Genomic DNA, 20,594 nt, shown 5'->3' with positions numbered 1-20,594 from the left:
CAATACTTTCAAATTCGAACATTTTACCTTTCCTTGTTATCCCAAACTGATCTTATTAGGCCCCTTACATATTTTGAGTCTATATGTCTCTCCTACTCTCCCCCCACACATGTGATCTGTCTACTTTACTGACTACTGCTGTCTGTGCAATCCTTAGCCAGACCATATGGGAACGCGACCTTAACCACGACCTTACCGATTCAGAGATCAAGTCGGCATATATTTTTACACACAAGATTTCCGTTGCCAGGTCAGCTCAGGAAACAAGTTTCAAACTTTTATCCAGATGGTATCGTAGTCCTGTTATTCTCCATTGTATCTCCTCAGACTATTCTCCACTATGCTGGCGCTGTAATTCTCACACGGGCTCTCTTTACCATATTTGGTGGACTTGTTCTCCGATATCTCCCTTCTGGGAAAAAGTTTTTGATGTATCGTCAGGTAACAGGATCCTCCCTAGCCTCTTCCCCGGAAATAGCACTTCTCCTAATCTTTTCAGGCTCTATATGCCACTTCAAGAAGAATCTCCTTGGCTTTTTTGTGTCCTCTGCACGCTCTCTCATACCAAGACACTGGAACTCAACCCGAGTCACCTCCATGAGAGAATGGATTGGCGAAATTTGCCACACTATGCACCTGGAACAGCTGACCGCCTACTTACGAGATAGACATAATCTTTATTCTCTGAAACATGGAACCCCTGGATCTTATACATGGACTCTGATCACTTCAGGTCTCTTTGAATCTCTGTCATTGCTTCCCATATCTAGAATCTGTAGAACATGATTTATACCCCTTGACCTACTTACTCTATGTATCGGGCAAACTGAGATGCTGATCTAGCAGCAGATCCCTGCCTTTCCCCATCAGATCGTTACCCACCGCACCTCCTTCCCCCTCCTTTCCTCTATACTCCCTTAACCCCCCCACCCCCTTTTTTTTCTCTTCCTCTGTTGCATTTTTGTTCTTTACCATACATACTTTTTACTACACAGGATTGTGTCTGCATTCTGGTGAATTGAAGCCATTCTTGTTGCTTGCTGTTGCATTTATGTATCACGTTGCAAATTCACCATGATTGACAAATGTTTGTTTTGTTACCTATGCGCTTGTAAAATGTAATAAAATCTTATTACTTAAAAAAATGACAGCTGCCCCATAACTTTTGGATTTTTCTCCAGTCTAGTCTTAGAGCTGGAAAAGTATCTGTACTTGTACCGAGTACGGTACTTGGTATCTTAACATCCCTAGTTGTACAGCACGGGGTGAGTTATTCTTTGGATTCATTCAGCTGTGCATGTACTGTGAGCTTCATCTAATCAGCTCTTTAAACATCTGGCCTTCTTTAGCAATGCAGGATAAGTTACCCTTGCTTACCAGTGGAAATGTGCCTGGCACTTCATCAGGGCGAAAGTAAATACAAATAAAACACTATTAAATTACACAGTATACTTGCTTCTGACAGGGTCCCTTTAATTAAGTCTAAAAAAAAGTCTAATACCACACCAGCTGCTAGTACGAGTTCTCAGTTAACTGATATCATCCATTCTTCATATTTGGCCAATGATTTGTAATGTTATACATTGATAACTAAAAAACTATCTAACATGAACCATTACACGATGAGCTGAATATGCAAATGCTGTATGAAGAAAGCATACTGCAAGTTAAGTTAGTTTGAAACTTTTTCATGATAAATGTTTATTATTTCCAGTTTCGGACAGAATCAAACAATAGACATAAAAGCTATGGAGCAGTTTGAGTGTGACTTCTACCAAACAGACTACAATTTAGAAGACGCTGCTCAAGGTTCTTCTATACCTGGGGCATGTAGCCAGTATGGTGAAAATGTGTGAGTATCATCTGCCAATAATAATCAATGCATCAAATACTAACAAGATATCTATCATTCTCAAAAACGACCTTCTTTTGTCTTTCATGACATACCTTTAGGCCTTTCTATTCTACATATAAAGCAGTATGTAAAAGTACCCCAAAACCATGAGAAAATAATGCCAGTTTCATCTGGATTGCTGCATCTGACTGTTACTATGGCTGTTGATAATGTGAAGGTACTCTATTCGATATGCAGGTGTCAGTGTTTATGTTCAAATAGTTGTGTGCCTGGTTTTTGCGTACAGTATAGGATACTTTCACTTAAAATAGTATTAATTATATTTTTGCCCCAAGTATTTACAGTCATCATGTTTCCATACTGGCTCCAACTCTCTCACCTCAGCTTCCCTGAACTTCCTGTCCTGTGCAAGATCACAAAGGAGAGCAAAGTCTGCACCAGCTGTCCATCTACTAGCTTGGAGAAGGGAGGGCAGAGGAGAAGGGGAGTGGCCTGCCTTGCTATACCTGTGTGTTTGTGGAGACAAAATCTGAAGCAGTTGCCCATGGCATCCAATCAGCTTCTCTCTTTAGTTTCTTCAGTTAAGATTTGAAAATGAAAGAGAGAAGCTGATTGGTTGCCATGCACAGCTACTCCAGATTTTGTCTGCTCCAGTTTTGATAAATTCCCCTCACACAGCTTACTAACACACACAAGGGTGGCTCCACAGGACCCTGCAAGGAAAACCAGCCACCCTAAAACTGGATATCAGGGCCAGTGCTCAGGGGACCAGCTGATTCTGCAGAAAACTAAAACTTTTAAAGATTAACGAGCAGCATCCATTGTAAGTGATTTAACCAGCATATGAAATATCACTTTAAAAAATGTGTGAAGGCAAAGACAAAGGTACACCTATAATTCAATCATTTGAAACGCCTGTTACTATGGCGACATCGGTGGCTGACGGGTGAATGATTTCCGCACTTGTCCTGACCCACGGGAGACTGATGGGACACAATCGGCTCTTTCCCTTCCCTTCCTCTTGCTGTTAGAGCCACTTACAAAGGGTGATCATGGATGATGTATGAGGTGGGACTTTCTTTTCATGTACACTATTAACAAGTAGGATGTAGCAATATTCTGTGTATTCTGTATTTTAAATGATTGAATTTTAGTGGGAATGTGACATCATTATGACATCAGCGGAGGGGGGAGTTGGATTATCTTGATGCTTTTTTGCACTAGTGTATGTGTATTTAGGAACAGCTGCCTACATCATTTGTCATATTGTACATGATAAAGGGTCCTAAGTGGCCACGGAATGTTGCTTTTTCTGTGACAAGATGTACGTTTGGACACTTGACATGACATACTATATTCCTCTACATTAGAAGACTGACAGGTTGCCAAGTTTCTTTTCTTTGCAAAGAATGTAGGGGATGAGATTTAAAGATTAATTTCTCCACAATGCCCATAGCTACAGAGGTGAATGAGCACTTGTACAGAATATATAAATACTTTAATGTGCATAGTCTGGGCACAGGATCACGGTAAGCATCAGGGCAGCACTGACAAACAAAATTACGTAGGGCATCTTTTGACACACCAGAGCAATTTCTACAACTTCTAAAACATTATTAGGTAACTCCTCTTCCTTACAAGTAACCTAACTTTATTTATGTTCTGTAAAAATAATCACATTCTCATATATACAGATGACCACTAGAGGGTGTTTTTACAATCTGTATACGAAAATCTATAAACAAACATGCAATATCAAGCAAGTAAAAATGTGCAAGTCACATAAAAAATTACCTTTAGGTAATTACTTTTAGCCATTTAAATCACTTCAGGTCTCACATCTGTTTACCCATATGGACCAAAACAATTTTCACATTGCATTTACAGTCCTGGATTTGACAATTACTTATGATAATGACACACACACACACATATATAATTATTTCAAGGGCTTGTTCACATCAATTACAGTGTGCTCCAGCGGGGGTTAGCTGCTGGAACACACTGTATCACATACTTAACTCCCTCCTGTGTTCTGGGACGGACGGGGTCTCAGTGCGATTGCCCGCACCAGAACGCGTGGCACAATAATGCCTGCGTTCCAGTCCAGTACGATCGCAAAAAATAGTGCATGCAGCAATTTTTTGCAATTGCACTGGACTGGAACGCAGACACTGTGGGCCCCTCCCACCCCAGAATGCAGGGGAGAGTTTAGTGTGTGATACAGTGCTTTCCAGCAGCGAACCGCACTGAAACACATTGTAATTGGTGTGAACAAGCCCTAAAGGCAAAATGAAGTAAAAATGAAGTAAACACTGCACATTCACATCAGTCCCTGCCCTCAAGGAGTTTATAGTCTACGGTCCCGTTCGCATATGCAAACATACAGGGCCAATTTTAGACAGGAGCCAGTTAACCTTCCAGCACGTCTTTGGAGTGTGGGGAAACAAAAGTTCCCAGAGGAAACCCACACAAGCACAGGGAGAACATACAAACTCCTTGCAAATAGTGTCCTGACTGGGATTTGAACCCCCATTGCTAACCGCTATGCCACTGTGTTGCTTTGTCCAGTCTATTATGACACTACAATTATGTTTCTGGTACACACCTAGACTTTATATTATAACATATTTAGCCAATTATTATTATAGCCACTACCAGTGGGCATACCCTGATAATTCTATTGCAGTTACAGATCAAGAAAGGGAGAATATCTCCAATCAGGAATGATGTCTTCTTTGGATCAGCAAGGTTATATTTGTGAAGAACCACCATATGCTACATCAAATCCACTGAATGCTAGATCGTATATTTTTCAGCCCAGTGACAACTTCGAAGATGAACCTCCTTTGTTAGAAGGTAATGAGAACACATGAATGGAAGGCAAAGTTACTTTCTTCCTGAATTTACTTTTTGAGAAAATACCCCTTTTATTAATATGAAGTAATCCAGGTTCCAATTTCATAACTTTTATAAACAACAATAAGATACATTTTAACACACCTTGGTAAATCACAGCGTGAGCTCTACTAAAAATAAATAGAATGTATATCATTGAGCCACTATCAGCCAGGTTCTCAAAAAAATACAACATTCCTTTTATTTATACATAATAAAACCTTCTCTAAAATATATATTAAATATCTGAGAAACAACCATTCCCTGTTATATTTGTTGTTTAGATATACTATCAGAGTTATTCAAAAAAGGGTGAAGAGTTCGAAGACGGCAGGGGAAGTGGGAAGTGAACAATCTAGGCCAAAATAGCTGATTTAGAAAAATCTTCCACTTCAGCTATCTTTCCAGTTCAGCTATTTTGTCCTAGATTGTTCACTTCTGTCTTCTCCAAACTCTTCACCCTTTTTTTTTAAAATAACCCTGTTAATATATAAGTAGCCACCTTACAAGTCCACCAATATTACTTATTTATTCAACAGGTAGTCTATCATAAGCAAGCATTATCACTCATGGTTTTGGGGTTCCTTCTTGAGTCCTCTTTGAGAATGGAACGTCCAAATTTTATTAGCAATCCCCATTTGGGGGACTGTATCAAAAGTTCATCAGCTGGTGGAGAATGTTTTCTGGGCGCTTCAGTTAGCACCTACACTTGCCTCTCCAGGAATTGACTCCTCCACTTGCTTTTTTTTATCCTACTTAAATACAATAACACTAAAATCACACATTGGCTATCACATTGATCACTAGTTCTGGAGTCAGTCCATCTCTATCTCAAGCAGCCACTACATCACTGATGGATACTGTCACCACAAGTCTTTACTTCCCTCCGCCACCTTGCTTCTCTGGCAACCCTAAGGCATGTCATGATTTCATTAATCAGTGCTCCATTCTGTTTGAACTTTTGGCCTACATCTTTCCTCCTGACTGCGCCAAGGTAGCATATATAATTTTGCTACTCTCTGGTGAAACATTGGAATGGGCCCTGTGGGAACATAATAAATTCCATAACCTCTAGTCTTGATGCTTCCTGGGCACATTCTGGAAGACTTTTGATGAGCCTAGAAGAACCTGTTCTGCTGCTGGCGCACTCCTTTGACTTTGTCAGGGATGACCTGCTACCTTCTTGTAGATATATCCATACCTCCCTGAATAAATTGGTTGCACTTTGTATTTAAGTAGATTTAGTTAAATAGTTTGATTCCAGGATTCTAGTCTACACAACCTCCATTGAGGCCTTCCAGCCCCCATTTTTCAAAAGCCTCTCAGGCCTCCACCATCTCCTCCTCTTTAGCTTCCGAAGAACTGATACAACTTGGGAGAAAATGCCTCACTCCCAAGAAGAAAACTTGATATTGCAATTTGGAGCTATTCCTTTATAGTGATGCAAAGTGACTATGTTTGACAAAGACCTGCCCCATCCATCCAGGAAACTCTCAGGTCCAGCTCATCCAGGAGGAGGTGGCCTAGACATATTATCCATTGCAGCTGATGGAACCTGAACACTTATCATCTTTACAAATATATTGATTCCAGCAGGAAATTTCCTCAAACAATCTTTGGTTTCTGAATTGGGCATTCCGCTGATCACCCTGGCATTCCCTTTCCCTGTGTCTAGGTTGACGGCTTCATTTTGTCTGTAGGCTCCATTAAGTTTTAGATATCCTCTATAGTTGTGCACATCAGGGCATTGCCTTAAGAGGAGATCTCCCTCCTAGTATTGCATAAATCTATTAATCCCAATATTATAGACCTTCCTTGGCTGCAAGAACACTCTCCTAATCTGGACTGGAATGGGGAAGTACAAGGCCTGTTTGCTCAAGATCCTGCCACCATCCTCCATCACCTTGGCTATTACTACCACCATCACAATGCTCCCACCAGTTTACTAGTCCTTCCAGGTTGTCTTTTTTAAAAAGGGAGCAGATCACCTTCCTTCTTGACATGCTTTGTACTGCCCCATTGACCTCTTGCCAGGAACTTCTCCTCCATGCAGTGGTATCTATCCTTTGTCCATCACCAAAACGCAGGCCATGTCAGAGTATATTCAAGAAAATCTCCAGAAAAAAAGTCTATCAATATGAAACATGAAGTACATACTACCCATTATCATAGCAATCAATTGAATATTATCTTCTTTCTAATGTTTTAGGCAAGGACTATGGGCGGAGAGTAACATCAGCCTTTTGTCCCATCTGCTGATTTCACAACCCACTGCTGGACTTCAGCTCCCAGCAGCTCTTGTCAAACTTCCTGCTACTTCCAAACTTGCTGGCACAGATTGTACTCACCAGGCCAGAGAGCTTGGGAGGTATGTGGAGGGAGCAGCTATCAATTTTCTCGGAGGAGGGGTGGTAATGGATTCAAAGTACCCATGTGGAAGCGACCAGCCCCTTCCACACAACTGACAACACTGGGAAAGAAGCTACATTACCAATCAGTCTTGGTGGCAGGTGGCAACTTTGGGAAGTTAAAAGGACAATTTACATTGTTGTCACCCTTTACCAGGAAGAGTGATGTAGGAAGTGAAACTGCCGGGAATCAACAGGAATGTTTTTAGCGGAAAGATAAGAGAAAGTAGAAAGCACTTCATTAAAGGCTAACTGCTTTCTACTTTACATAATTTTACAATAATTATCATGATTGACTTAGCAAAAGTACAATCTCCTATTATTTATTGGCAAAAAGTAATGAAAAAATAAATATATAGAAACAAAAAGGGTAATGAGAATTTAGACATTTGTTGCATAAATAATGGTAAATGTCTTAAAATGTATTTTTACTGCAGAACTGGGAATCAACTTTAATCACATTTGGCAGAAAACGTTAACAGTGCTGAAACCATGGAAGCCAGCAGATGGCAGCATAATGAATGAAACAGACCTGACAGGACCCTTGATGTTTTCTTTTGCACTTGGCTCTGCGCTTCTGTTGGTATAATTTTGAATTTATTATGGATAATTACTTGATATATCCTCTAAAGCATGTTTGTCTAAGCATATTGTGATGCATTGTTTAAAATAATGTTACAGTGGCAGAATACATCTTGAGATTCCACTCCTGTGAAATCATCATGCAGCATGAAAATATTAGAGGGGCTTAAAAATTTGCTTTTGGAAAACACTACGGGTGGGAAATAATTCACAAAACAATCTAATTATTGACCAATTTATTTCTCAAGGATTTTACAAATGCACATTTCTTGGGCTCTTGGGCAAATAAATATTTTCTAATTAGCTACGGCAAACTGTAATTATAGATGATAGATGGCATTAGTCACAGGGAGCCTTAGACCTTGTTTGACATAACAAAGTGTAATACAACTAATGTCACAGGCTCTTATGTTGCAGACCTCTGCTTTCACAAATTGAAGGCCTAACATAATAATATTTTTATTGCTCAAGGTGGGCTTGTTTGTAAAAGTGGTGCAAATTATAGCTCAGAATAAATAAGACCTGCATAGTGGGAAATGCTTTAAAAAAAATAAAGCATGAACAGATAAGTGATAATCCAGACATTCAATACCCAATACAACTTCACATTTCATTAACTATTGAATGTTTCAAACACAGGCTGTAAATGTGATGCCAAGATTAATTCTTGCATACATCTGCACATGAAAGGACATCTAGAGGAAACAAGGTTGCCTATTTATCTGGACTGACTAGGATTTTCAGGAAATATTTGCCTTACTTTAACATAACAAGGTATAACATAGAGGGGTCTTGCCTCTATCAACATTGTTTTACAGGGAACACTCCTATAGTTGGTTGCAGTACTGGACAGACTTAAAATGAACCTGACGAGGCCTAAGTTGTTGATAAGATAACCATTTTGAGCCCTTCCATTTAGAAGCTTTGCCATTTCAAAGTTGAAAGACAGAATATAGGTTAGCATTGGGCTAAGCATGGATTGAAGTCAGGGCCCCACATAGAGCCCAGGCCTATGTTTCAAATGGTTCCACAGATATACAAGGATCAATTTTAAGGTTAAAGGAGAACTATGAGGTGAGTGCTTTTCACTCACCTCATAGTTCTAGCCGACCTGTGACAATGAGACTGTCACAGGTCGGCTCAGTAGAACGGGAAGTCAGCGAACACATCCCGGCGTTCCCTCACTTCTCGATCCTGTCACGACTCTCTGCCGTGACAGGGGAGGGGCTGGATTCCCCCCTCCCCGCTCCGATCCTCCAGCGCTGACTGGCGGAACGGACGGGGGAGGGGGCGGGTACAGCCGGCTCTGCCTCTAGATAGGCAGAGCCAGCTGTCAGTCACGCAGCTGGGCGGATCCAGACATAATTGTCGTGATCCGCTTTAGCTGTGGCGTCTGAGTATACCGCGAGCAGTAGCTCGCGGTATACTGAGCTTTGGGTGACGGGAGGACGCTAGTTTGTGTCCTCCCGTTACCTTAAGGAGAACTATGGGGAAAAGCCCTAACCCCATAGTTCTCCTTTAACACCAGTGCCACCAGATTTATACATTTCAGCAATGTTGTCATCTTATAAGTAATTTAAAACCAGTCAAGAGTTAGAGGAGAATTGTCAGAGTATAACTTTATTGGTGACCAGTCCATCATAAGACTAGCAGTATAAAGAGTTGGTCTATTTCATCTTGGGAGCTCTGCAAAGAAGTTCTGGAGCTTTACTGACTTCATACAATTGTACATAGAGGTAGCTTTAGTATAGTTTTCAAGAAAGAAACTCTTTAACTCTCACATTTAGGAACGATACAGACTATTTTCAGTTGTATTATGAAATTACAAAAAAATGTTTAAATTAACCTGACCTAGTCCTAATGCTTCTTAGTTAGCAACAGCTTTTGTGTACATGAACCTTCTAGTCCCTGTAACCACCTGTGAATGTTTTCAAATTTATACCTGTATCCCTGTAAATCTATTTGAATCCTTGCCCCAAACTGTGCACAGGGCTTCAGCTTCTCCCCAAGTAAAGGTAAAGCCAGGTTCCTTCCCAGCTCTAAGCCCTGGCCTCTAAATTTAGGCTTTCAAAAGCCAGAAACTCTGGGCAATACAGACACTGGAAGATGGGACAGTATATAGGGCTGGGCTTAATCAAAACTTGGGCAGAAGCCAAGTCCCTTTGTACGTTATGGACTACACAGGTACTTGCAAAGACTAGAGGGTCCCTACACTTAAGCACTGCTGTTCATTTTTTAGTGTGCCAGTGTTAAATCATGGCTGTGTCAGACTAAGTTTAGAAGAGAAATATAGGTTCAAAAGTAAGGACAATAGGACAAAAGCAAGTTGTGTAATATTTCAATAGCTTTTGAGACACATGATCTTAATGAAGAACTGGACATACAGTATGTCTGTTTATAAGAGAAAACGGAAAAATGATGTTCCCAATACTTGTCAGATCGAATGGGAAATTGAGACGACAGGAAGGAAAACTTTTCAGTTTGTTTTTACAAATGATACTACAATCTGAAGAAGAAATTTATCATAAACAAACTCTTTTTCTGGTGAACCAGTCTCAAATTCTTAACTAGATAATAGAATTGTCTGCACCGCTAGGTGATGTGCAAGCACCAACATTGTCCACACAACAGTGACTCCACAACTTGTGGTATCAGTCAGTCATTGTTTACAGAAGATAATTCTTGTTGTTATAGATCATGTTTTCCCATTTGGCAATCTCCTGCTTACTTCTTATCTCAGTGGCTATATAGTAAATTGGGAATAATCTCCACAGTGCGTATCACAGACAAACAAACAAAAACAGACATAGAGTTTTAATCCTTCCCCAATCCATCAAAAAAAACAACAAAAAAACAGACACAGGGTTTTAATCCTTCCCCAATCCATCAAAAACAAAATGTGTTGTCTATCATTGAGTGATGTTTTACTAGCCTTGTGGTTCAGAAGGCTTTCCCAATGCTTAACATGTGCTTTTAAACTTCACACGTGCAGCATTGTGTATACGAACAGACCGCACTATCCAGAGAATTCCAATACTTCAGAATTTATTGAAGTTCACAGCAAATCCAGTATAACCGTGAATAAAAGTGTATAAAGCAACAAATACCAGCACTGCACACCCTACCAGCTACAACCTCTATGAATAAGCCTACGGTGTAAACATGTGAGAGGTTGTAGCTGGTTGGGGGTGTGCAGTGCTGGTATTCTGCTTGGAATTCTCTGGATAGTGCAGTCTGTTCGCATACAACAGCTAATCCTCGCTTATCGACTTACCTGCTTTGCGACCACTCGCACTTACGACCGTCCTCCGATCGTCCTCCAACCTTGCGCATCAGCGTCAGTGCGACGTGTCGCCGGCGGAAGTGATGCCCTCCGTTCTTCACTGAGGGTCCCGGTAAGTATTTAATTGCCCGATGAACAGTACACTGTTCAGTACTGTACATCTGCAACGCTATACAGTACTGTACTAATGCAGTACAGTACTGTATAGAGTTCCTCACTTAACGACCAATTTGTTTAACGACCTGGTCGTAGAAACCGAACTCGGTCGTTAAGTGAGGAATACCTGTACTACCTTCCAAGGTGGAGACGCACCTATTGGACTAGCACCTGGGAATTCCTGATGGCGGCTAAGGAATTGGATCGGTGAGATTTCCTTTGGCTCTACATTGTGCTGAGTGGTTAGCACCCTTGCCTTGGCCTTGTCTGAACTCTCTACTGGCCCAATGGAGAAAAGAAGTCTATTACACAAAAAAACTAATCTTTTTAAAGTCAACCTCAATGCATATTAAAATTACATAGTTACATAGTATTTGAGGTTGAATAAAGACATAAGTCCATCAGGTCCAACCTATTGCATGTATGTATATGGTTCTGCTGGTGTGTGCGTGTGTATGGGTCCCTGTGTGATCTTGTTCTTAAGAGTACCTGTACACCTGTATATTACGGTCCCTAAGGAAATCATCAAACAGCTTTTTGAATGATTCCACACTCTTAGCTGAATTCACAGTATGTGGCAGCGAGTTCCAGACCCTAACCGCTCTAACTGAGAAGAACCCCCTTCGCCCCTTGTGCTGAAATTTTTTCTCCCCCAGTTTTAGATGGTGGCCTCTAGTCTTTGTTATGGAGTTAACCGTAAAGAGTTTGTTACTAATGATGCTATCACCATTGAACATTTTGTACATGAAAATCATGTCCCCCCTTAATCTCCTTACTTCCAACATGAACATATTTAAATTTAGTAGCCTTGTCTCATAGCTCTGGTCCTCCATCCCCTTAATGAGTCTGGTTGCCTTCCGCTGGACTCTTTCCAGCTCAAGGACATCCTTTCTGTGGACTGGTGACCAAAACTGGACCGCATACTCCAGATGAGGCCGAACCAGTGATCTGTAAAGTGGCACAATTTTAGACTTGTCTCTGCAATACATCCCCTTCTTAAAACAGCACAGGACTCGCTTTGCTTTACTTGCTTTGTTTACAGCAGCCTGGCACTGCAAGCTATTATTCAATCTGTGGTCTACAATAAACCCCAAATCTTTTTCCATTTCTGACTTCCCTAGCGGCATACCCATAATTGTATAGCCGATTTGCCTATTTTTAACCCCAAAGTGCATTACTTTGCATTTATCGACATTAAACCTGATCTGCCATACAGTTGCCCACCCCCCTATTTTATCCAGGTCCTCCTCCCGATTTTGGTATCATCAGCAAACACTGAAACATGGCTATTCACTCCCTCCCCAATATCGTTAATAAACAGGTTGAATAGCATGGGGCCCAGCACAGAACCCTGAGGCACACCGTTCATGACCCTAGACCAGTCTGAAAAGGTGCCATTTATCGATACTCGTACACACCATTTCATCTATGCCCATGGATCTCAGCTTGTGTAGTAAGCGTTTATGTGGTACCGTGTCAAAAGCTTTTGCAAAATCCAGATATACTACATCCACCGGCCTCCCTCCATCCAGATCTCTTACCCTTTGTAAAAAATTAGCAGTTTGGTCTGGCAGGAACGGTCCTTCCTAAATACATACTGGTTATCATTTACTATACCATTATCATGGACAAGCTCTACTAAGTAGTCCTTAATCATTCCCTCTAACAGTTTGCAAGCTATCGATGTAAGACTAACTGGTCTGTAGTTCCCAGGTTGGCATCTTGACCCCTTTTTGAATATTGGTACTACCGTAGCCTTCCGCCAGTCACTTGGTACTCTACCAGTCATTAAGGAGTCCTTAAAAATGAGGAAAAAATGGTCTCGTTATAACCAGGCTGAGTTCTTTAAGTACCTTGGGGTGTAGATTATCTGGCCCTAATGCTTTATTTGCATTAAGTAGTTTAAGTCTATGTTGTACCCCGATTTCCGTCAACCACTGAGGTATATTTTGTGTTGAACTATGTGTTTTCTTATGCACATTAAACCCGTCTTTGTCCTGAGTGTATACTGAGGAGAAAAAAGTATTCAACGCCTCGGCCCTCTCCATGTCGTTTGTGACTAACATCCCGTTTTCGTCCTTTATTGGGCCTATCTGCTCCTTTCTTACCTTTTTAGTGTTTATGTATTGGTAGAATTTTTGGGGGTTCCTTTTACTAACTGTGGCCATATGCTTTTCACACTCTATTTTAGCTGTCCAAACATTTTTTTGCATATTCTGAACGAGCAGTAAAACACTAAAATAATCCCTCATGCAGCTATAATCATTGTGAAGAAATTAATCTTCAAACTTTACAATAGAGACACAGTTTCTCTTCCCTTATTTTCTATGACAGCAGGGACTTGGCAGCTTTCTAGTGTAAACAAACAGTGCTGTAAGTTGTTAGAAATTGACTGAACACCAACTTAATCCTGTAGTGAATACATGCAGATTCAGATGTCAATAATGGCTTGTTTTAAAGCTCTTTTATTGCTTTTTAAGAATATTTAAATATCGCTCACCTGCCCACCCCCTGCCATTACTACATGTTGGTTATTTACTTTAATGGCAGTCTCACTGTTTAATAGAGAGGTGGGAAAGGGTTGTTCCTCAGGAACGGCATTCAGTATTTGCATGAAAAATCATCCTGGATTTCTCTGCAAGGTTTATGGCAATACAGGCAGCCAGCTCTAGGTACTAATATATAGTGCAATAAATATTAACAATCTACTCTTAGTAAGTCTAGTTTGAATAGGTATATGATGTGATAGAACTGTCTAATCTGATGTGAGCTACACCCACTACTGTAGAAAAGTGAAAAACACAGTATTGTAATGACTGGGAAAAAGAAAAGTACTTCATGGGGGCCTTCCTGGCCAATGGATTAGTGCAGAAGGGTGCCTATTACATTTATGCTATAAATAGAATTTCACAAGATTGAGATCAATAGATGCACATATGAACTGGCATTCCTGCTTTCTGTCCGTATGAATGCTACCTAAAGGAAATTTATAGTAGTCTAATTTATAGTTGATTTTAATCTATGCCTCCTTACATGTTCACATGTCTATTCACCTGTCTAAAAATCTATTATTTACAGAGCTCAATAGCGCCAGTTGAAAGTTTTTGTATATGAACACATAGCTAAAGTATCGATGTAAGAACTCATAAACTTAAAATAAATGTAAAATAAACTTGACCTAAAATTGTTATGTTTATTTTACTTTATTCTTAGACATATTTTTGTTGGTTTTACACATCAGGAAATGGAACATGACCTTGAGGGCAGTGTATATGTTTTCATAACACTGTGTTTTGGCATATTCATTAAATTCTTCTCAGCTTTTTTACGTGCTTAAGAGAATAACTCAACTATTGAAATATTTTACTGTTAAATAGGAGCTGTGGATAAGCAGACAAAAAATGTATTGTGATAAGTCGTTCATGTCTGCTTTGACAGGTGCCCGTATATTGAATGTTTAGGTTGCCAGAAAGCCAATATGATAAACTGATCTCTTGTAATTCCTGAAACCAAATAAATGGTTACCTTTAATTCTGTACACTATATAGCCAAAGGCTTGTGGATACCTGACCATCACACCTAAATGAGCTTGACATCCCCTTCCTAAACCTTGGGCGTTAATATGGAGCTGGTACCTCTTTGCGGCAGTAATAGTTTCTACCCTTCTGGGAAGACTTTGTGAAAGATTTTGCGTTTGTAAGGTTGGGTACTAATGCTTGATGAAAAGCTCTTGCTTGCAAATGCCTTTCCAATGCCTCCTAAATATTTTCAACAGGGTTGGGGCCAGGGCTCTGTGAAGGCCACTCCAGCTCCTCCACATCAAACTCACTAAACCATGCCTTTATGTACCTGCCTTCGTGCACAGGACTATGATAATGCCAGAACAGAAAATAGTCTTCTCAAACTGTAGTGCACAACTGTACCCTTTACTGGAAGTACCTGAACTCTATATATTGGATGTGTATTCAAAAAGGCCATAAGTATTGAAACCGTATAAATAAGCTTTTTGAAAAAATATGTAGGGATAGAAAATAAAAATATTCAGTGAACCAGTTCTGTTTTCTTGTCAAATACTACTTTTCACACTCTCAGGAAATGAATGCTGAAGAGCTGTGCTGGAGACGAGGAAATAATATGAGATAACAGAACTGTGAAGCTGTTATATGTCCCAAAGAAATCAATTATTCAATGGTCAGAACGCTGATAGAAATTCAGTATTCAGGTTAAGTAGTTGTTTCTTCAGTTAAGTTAAACTGACTTTTGCTTTGTATGTAAATAAAAAATGTAGCTGACAAGAAAGGAAAAAGACCGCAGATGTTTTTCCTACAGTGTCTGAAAATGAAGGCTATTTAGAAATGCATGGTGCTGAAAAACAGATCCGCAGCACAGTGCCATGATATTAGAGAATGTGCCCTTATTTTATTTGTATTTCAGATCCTGTGCAACCTTCAGCTGCAAAAGACATTTCCATCTTACAGTGAAACCTTATTAAAGGAAACCTGTACAAAGAAAGTATGCGAGCAACCATGTGTCACCTCTCCTACTGAAAATACTAGTTGTTTGGCTGTCAGATTGATTCTGTGGTTTCAGAGCTGTGTAAATCACTTTCCTGAAATAATTATGTAGATTAGAAGCTTAGACTTTACTCTGACCTTCTAGCCTTCATATTGGCTCCAGGCCAATGACTAAAGCCACAGAATGTCAAGGAACTAGTAATGGTAGAAGGAGGTCAGCATTAGGGTCCCTGTGTTTCCTTTAGTGCAGTTTCCTTTAAAGGAGAACTATGAGGTGAGTGCTTTTCACTCACCTCATAGTTCTAGCCGACCTGTGACAATGAGACTGTCACAGGTCGGCTCAGTAGATCGGGAGGTGAGCGAACACATACCGGGTTCGCTCACCTCTCGATCCTGTCACGGCTCTCTGCCGTGACAGGGGGAGGGGCTGGATTCCCCTCTCCGATCTGCCAGCGCTGACTGGCGGAACGGACGGGGGAGGGGGCGGGTACAGCTGGCTCTGCCTCTAGATAGGCAGAGCCAGCTGTCACTCACGCAGCTGGGCGGATCCCGTCGTCTAAGTCGGGATCCGCTCCGGCTGCGGCGTCTCAATATACCGCGAGCTGTAGCTCGCGGTATACTGAGCTTAGGGTAACGGGAGGACGCTAGTTTGTGTCCTCCCGTTGCCCTAAGGAGAACTATGGGGAAAAACACTGACCCCATAGTTCTCCTTTAAAGCTAATAAATGTTTATTCATACTTACATTGTTCCATCTTGACCCATTGGAAGGAGGCATATTTTATACCTAGTTGGGCCACGTGAATCCTGTAGCCAGAGCTACTACAGTGCTTTACATGGATTTTCCGTGCCCTATATTTCACCGTGCTGCTCTGAAAAGTAGAAGGTCACTTGCTCGGTACACTGGCCATTTAGGCCTGGTTCCCACCTGCACGTTCTGAGAACCGTCACACGTTTTCATGTGCAATCGCCAAATCAATAGGGTCATGAGGCAAACACAGCTCGCATAAGTGCACGAACACGCATTCCCAGGACGCACAGGTGTGATCCAGGCCTTTGAGAACACTTAGTATTTTTATTTATGAATACAAAACATTCTCTGATGGGACAAAGGGCGAATTGTGGCATCACTGTCCTTCATCCAATCAGGGAACACCATGTATAAACCTGTCTACTATAATAAGAACATCTAGTGTTATTATAGTTCTGGATCACATGACCCAATGTCTCTACAGCCTTTTACTTTGATTGAGGACTCTACTGACATTGGTACCAACAATGCAAAGACCAGGAGGCCTAATTCTGCATTGAGTCACCTTACCGAGAGCTAAACCACAACAGGGTCTCTTTTTTTACAGCAGGTAGGGAATTTTGTGTTCATTTTAATACCCCATGCCTTTCTTATTTGCATCCCTAATTTAAAGCAGCTCTATATACATTTCCTGCAGATACTTTATGGTAGTACAAAATAATTAAAAACTTAACATGGGTGAATCATAAACCAATCACCCATTAAATAGGGGGCTCTAACCTGTAATAGCACCATTCTCTGAGAATGTATACTGTATGTGCAGATGCGCTTATCGCATTTCTCATATCTGCTTTCCATATGTGACCTTGTAATCAAATATGCCACGCTTGGATAACATTAATTTTAAAGTGATATATGAAAATGTAAATATGCTACACTGTATAAGAAAATCCTTTAAAAGGAAATGTATACTTTTTGTATAAGTTCAGAAGTCAAAAAATAAATTCAAAAGTTGTAACCTTTTTTTTTTTTTACTGTATATATGAAAGATGGCATATAAAAAAATCATACTTACCTTTGCAGCCAGCTCCTTTTCACATGTTTATCTGTCTATGCTTAGATGTTCTGTTTAAAAAAAACAAAAAAACAACTGTTGTTTCCAGAGCCCAATAGCTGAAGAGCATAATTGCGCAGAAAGCTAAATCAGTCTAAGTGATACCTCCTCTCCATCTGCCTCTGCCTGGAGTGTTATTCAGAAGTAGTCTGAAGGCAAAATGCTTTGTTCTGTGATAGAAAAAATATATATAAAACATCAGTTTAAAATGTATAAAGTTTTACAACTTTTAAGATTACCTTCACAGATAGATACCTTCATTCTCCTTCCTCGGGTGGACCTCGCTTATAAGACCTTCTTCTGCTGTACTTATGGGTTGCTCCAGCTGTACTGAAGCAGTGCAGCTGAAAGCAGTGCAGATCTCATAGACCAGTGAAATCTCCACCCACCCCTCCTTTTGACAATTCACAAAATGGATCCTGGGGCCATGTGTTTTGTGAATGGTAAGAAGAGTAGGTGGAGACATGAGCCTGCAGCCCTAACAGCCATATAATTCACTGGAGGACCATGAGACAGAAATCTTGTCTCATGTTCCCTCCAGGGAATTCCCCAAATGAAGCTATAGCAAACATACTGAATGGCTGCTTTAGATAGGGTGGGGAAGACTTAGAGCTGGTTTTTATTGTTATCTGGATCTCTGTTAGAGAGATTTTCCTTCACTTACTGTCCAGGTGACAGCCATTTTGCCATACAGGAAGTTAAAGCCCAGGTAAACATTCAGTGTACATCAGCTAAATATATTATTTATTGCATAAAAACAAAAGGTGTTCAATGTCTAACAGTTAATTTACTTTTTAAAGCAGCCACAGCCTAAAATGAAAACCCTTTCCCTTGCCAGGAGCTACAGAGTAGGACCCTTGCTCTATGTGACGAAGCAGTGGTTTCTCTGCAGAGGTCTAACCTGCCCCCTACTTAGTCAGACCTATACCTTTGCAATCAGAAAAGCTTGTGCTCATTGCTGATTGGAAATCTCTTGCTCTGCCTTAGCAGGGAGCATGTCAGACCTCTCCAATAAGACCACTGCTTCCCCACAGATAGCAATAGTCCAATTCTTTATCGTGCTGGCTGGGCACAGGCTTTTTTACTGTGGCTGATTTTTATTTTTTTTTAAAAAGACGTACACCTTTAATATTGATGCACCTGGAATGTTTTGTTTGATTTAAACTAAAAATTTAGTTGGGCTTTGAGGGAAATTTGCAATAGGGGTACAGATAGCAATATAAATCTGTCAGGGATTTTAGCTTTTGACGACTTTACTAAATAAAAGCATTTTTATTTCAGTCCGTGTTGCTGCTACAGAGTTTTCCTTACTTCCTGTCTGATGAAACTGTTGTCACTGGAACAACAGTTGAGGGGAAATCTCTCACCAAAGGAGCACTGAATATCAGTGGGTTCTAATCTCCCACTCTACCCAAAACTAAAATAATTTATTTTTCTGAACTAGTCATTTGGTCCCTTTGTGGCTGGACGTACAGTGTACGTCTCCCGTCACGAAGGGGTTAAAGTGTTTTTTCACTTTTGCAGTCAAATTTGGAGAACACCTACTTGAGATTTGTTTCTTGTTCCCATTCACATACCATAACTTAAAGTAAAATTTTTTTTTTTCCCTCCCCCAATGTTAATGTCAGCACTTACCTTAAATGATGTCTCCTAATCCGATCTTCCTCTTCTTTCCTGTCCTTTTCAGCCTTCTCCCCAGCGGTGCGGTGGGTGTCCGATCCAGCGCTGACTGCTCTGCCCTTGCTGGCACTTCCGATCCCACGGTGTCTGCATGCGGGTGCACGCGTCCATAGACTTACCTTACGTCTCTCCTCGTCTCCCGTCTGAAAATCCGAACTGCGCATGCGCCCTCCCCAAGATGTTTTGCGGCCGCCCGAGCAGTTTCGGATTCTCGGACGGGAGCGCGCGGCAAAGACGGGGTAAGTTTAAACCGCTGTTAAAGCGTTTTTGTTTTTTTTACTTTTTGCATATATCTATTGCTTGCTAGCAGTAGATATATGCAAAAAAAAACTGAGTTTAGAAACCCTTTAAATACCTGATCGGCCCCCTAAGGACCATGTAAAGAACTATATTAGCCAGAGCTACTACAGCACTTACAGCAATCTTCTAAATCCTGTATGGAGCTGTGGTGAGCAGCTTCCGCTCTGCTCTGAAACACAGAGGGTCGCTCGCTCGCTCGGCACAGCATCCATTTAGGGAACTCCAAGTATTTTTATCAATAAATACAAGGTTTTATCTGATTGGATGAGGACTGGAGTGGTGATGTCATGATCTGCCCTTTGTCCAATCAGAGAAGGCCTTGCATTCATTTATACCTGGAGTTTAGAGAGATGGCACAACAAACATATAGCGGGTTTTCTCAAAAAGTGAAAATACCCATCACATATATTTGTTTTGTGCAAATCCTGTCATTCATTCCTTCATTTTGGCTTAACACTAGAAAAAAAATAGCCTTAGTCACATCACCATTCTAGCAACATAATGATTGTGAAATAATCATGTAAACATCAAACAAATTACCAACTTGTTTCATGAAATTCACTGTGATCTTTTTCTGTTTGCAGGCAGGAAAGATTCATTTTGGCTACATGTACACAATGAGTATATTTGGTTGCCTGGGAATTCATGCGTTATTAAACCTGATGAGTATCACAGGTGTCTCACACGGATGTGTTGCCAGTGTCTTGGGTTACTGCCTTCTGCCTATGGTAATACTGTCCTGCTTTGCCATCATATTTTCTCTCCAGTAAGTACCACGATTCTTAAAATGTTATTTTTCATGTGGATATATTTTAAACGTGAATGACTTGTATAATTAAATAGCACAATGTATTTAGTAGAATGTAAAATTCAACAAAACAAACAAAAAAGTAGATAAACTGACAACTGTAGTGTGGTCACGCAGATAACTGTAAAGCTTAGGGGATTAGGCCCTAAGTCACCCTTACTGGACCCCCCAGTAAAGCTTTTACTGGACATTCCACCCCCTTGCTTTATCCCCCAATAACATTTACATTTTACTCTTCTTTTTGCTGC

General features: G+C 40.6%; 1 protein-coding gene across 1 annotated transcript in view; it reads left to right on the top strand.

Moving 5' to 3' along the window:
• The first annotated feature begins 1,748 nt into the window (after positions 1 to 1,748).
• Positions 1,749 to 20,594, top strand: part of YIPF7 (Yip1 domain family member 7) — a 29,459-nt gene continuing 10,613 nt past the window's right edge. Inside the window, exons 1-4 of the mRNA XM_018564485.1 lie at positions 1,749 to 1,852; positions 4,545 to 4,714; positions 7,599 to 7,744; positions 20,123 to 20,304. Coding sequence (XP_018419987.1) covers positions 1,749 to 1,852; positions 4,545 to 4,714; positions 7,599 to 7,744; positions 20,123 to 20,304 — 602 coding nt within the window. The remainder of the gene's footprint in view (positions 1,853 to 4,544; positions 4,715 to 7,598; positions 7,745 to 20,122; positions 20,305 to 20,594) is intronic.

The sequence above is a fragment of the Nanorana parkeri genome, unplaced genomic scaffold, assembly GCF_000935625.1.
Source record: "Nanorana parkeri isolate BGI_ZX_2015 unplaced genomic scaffold, ASM93562v1 scaffold24, whole genome shotgun sequence".
Lineage (NCBI taxonomy): Eukaryota > Metazoa > Chordata > Amphibia > Anura > Dicroglossidae > Nanorana > Nanorana parkeri.
This window is presented reverse-complemented; position numbering and strand designations above follow the sequence as displayed.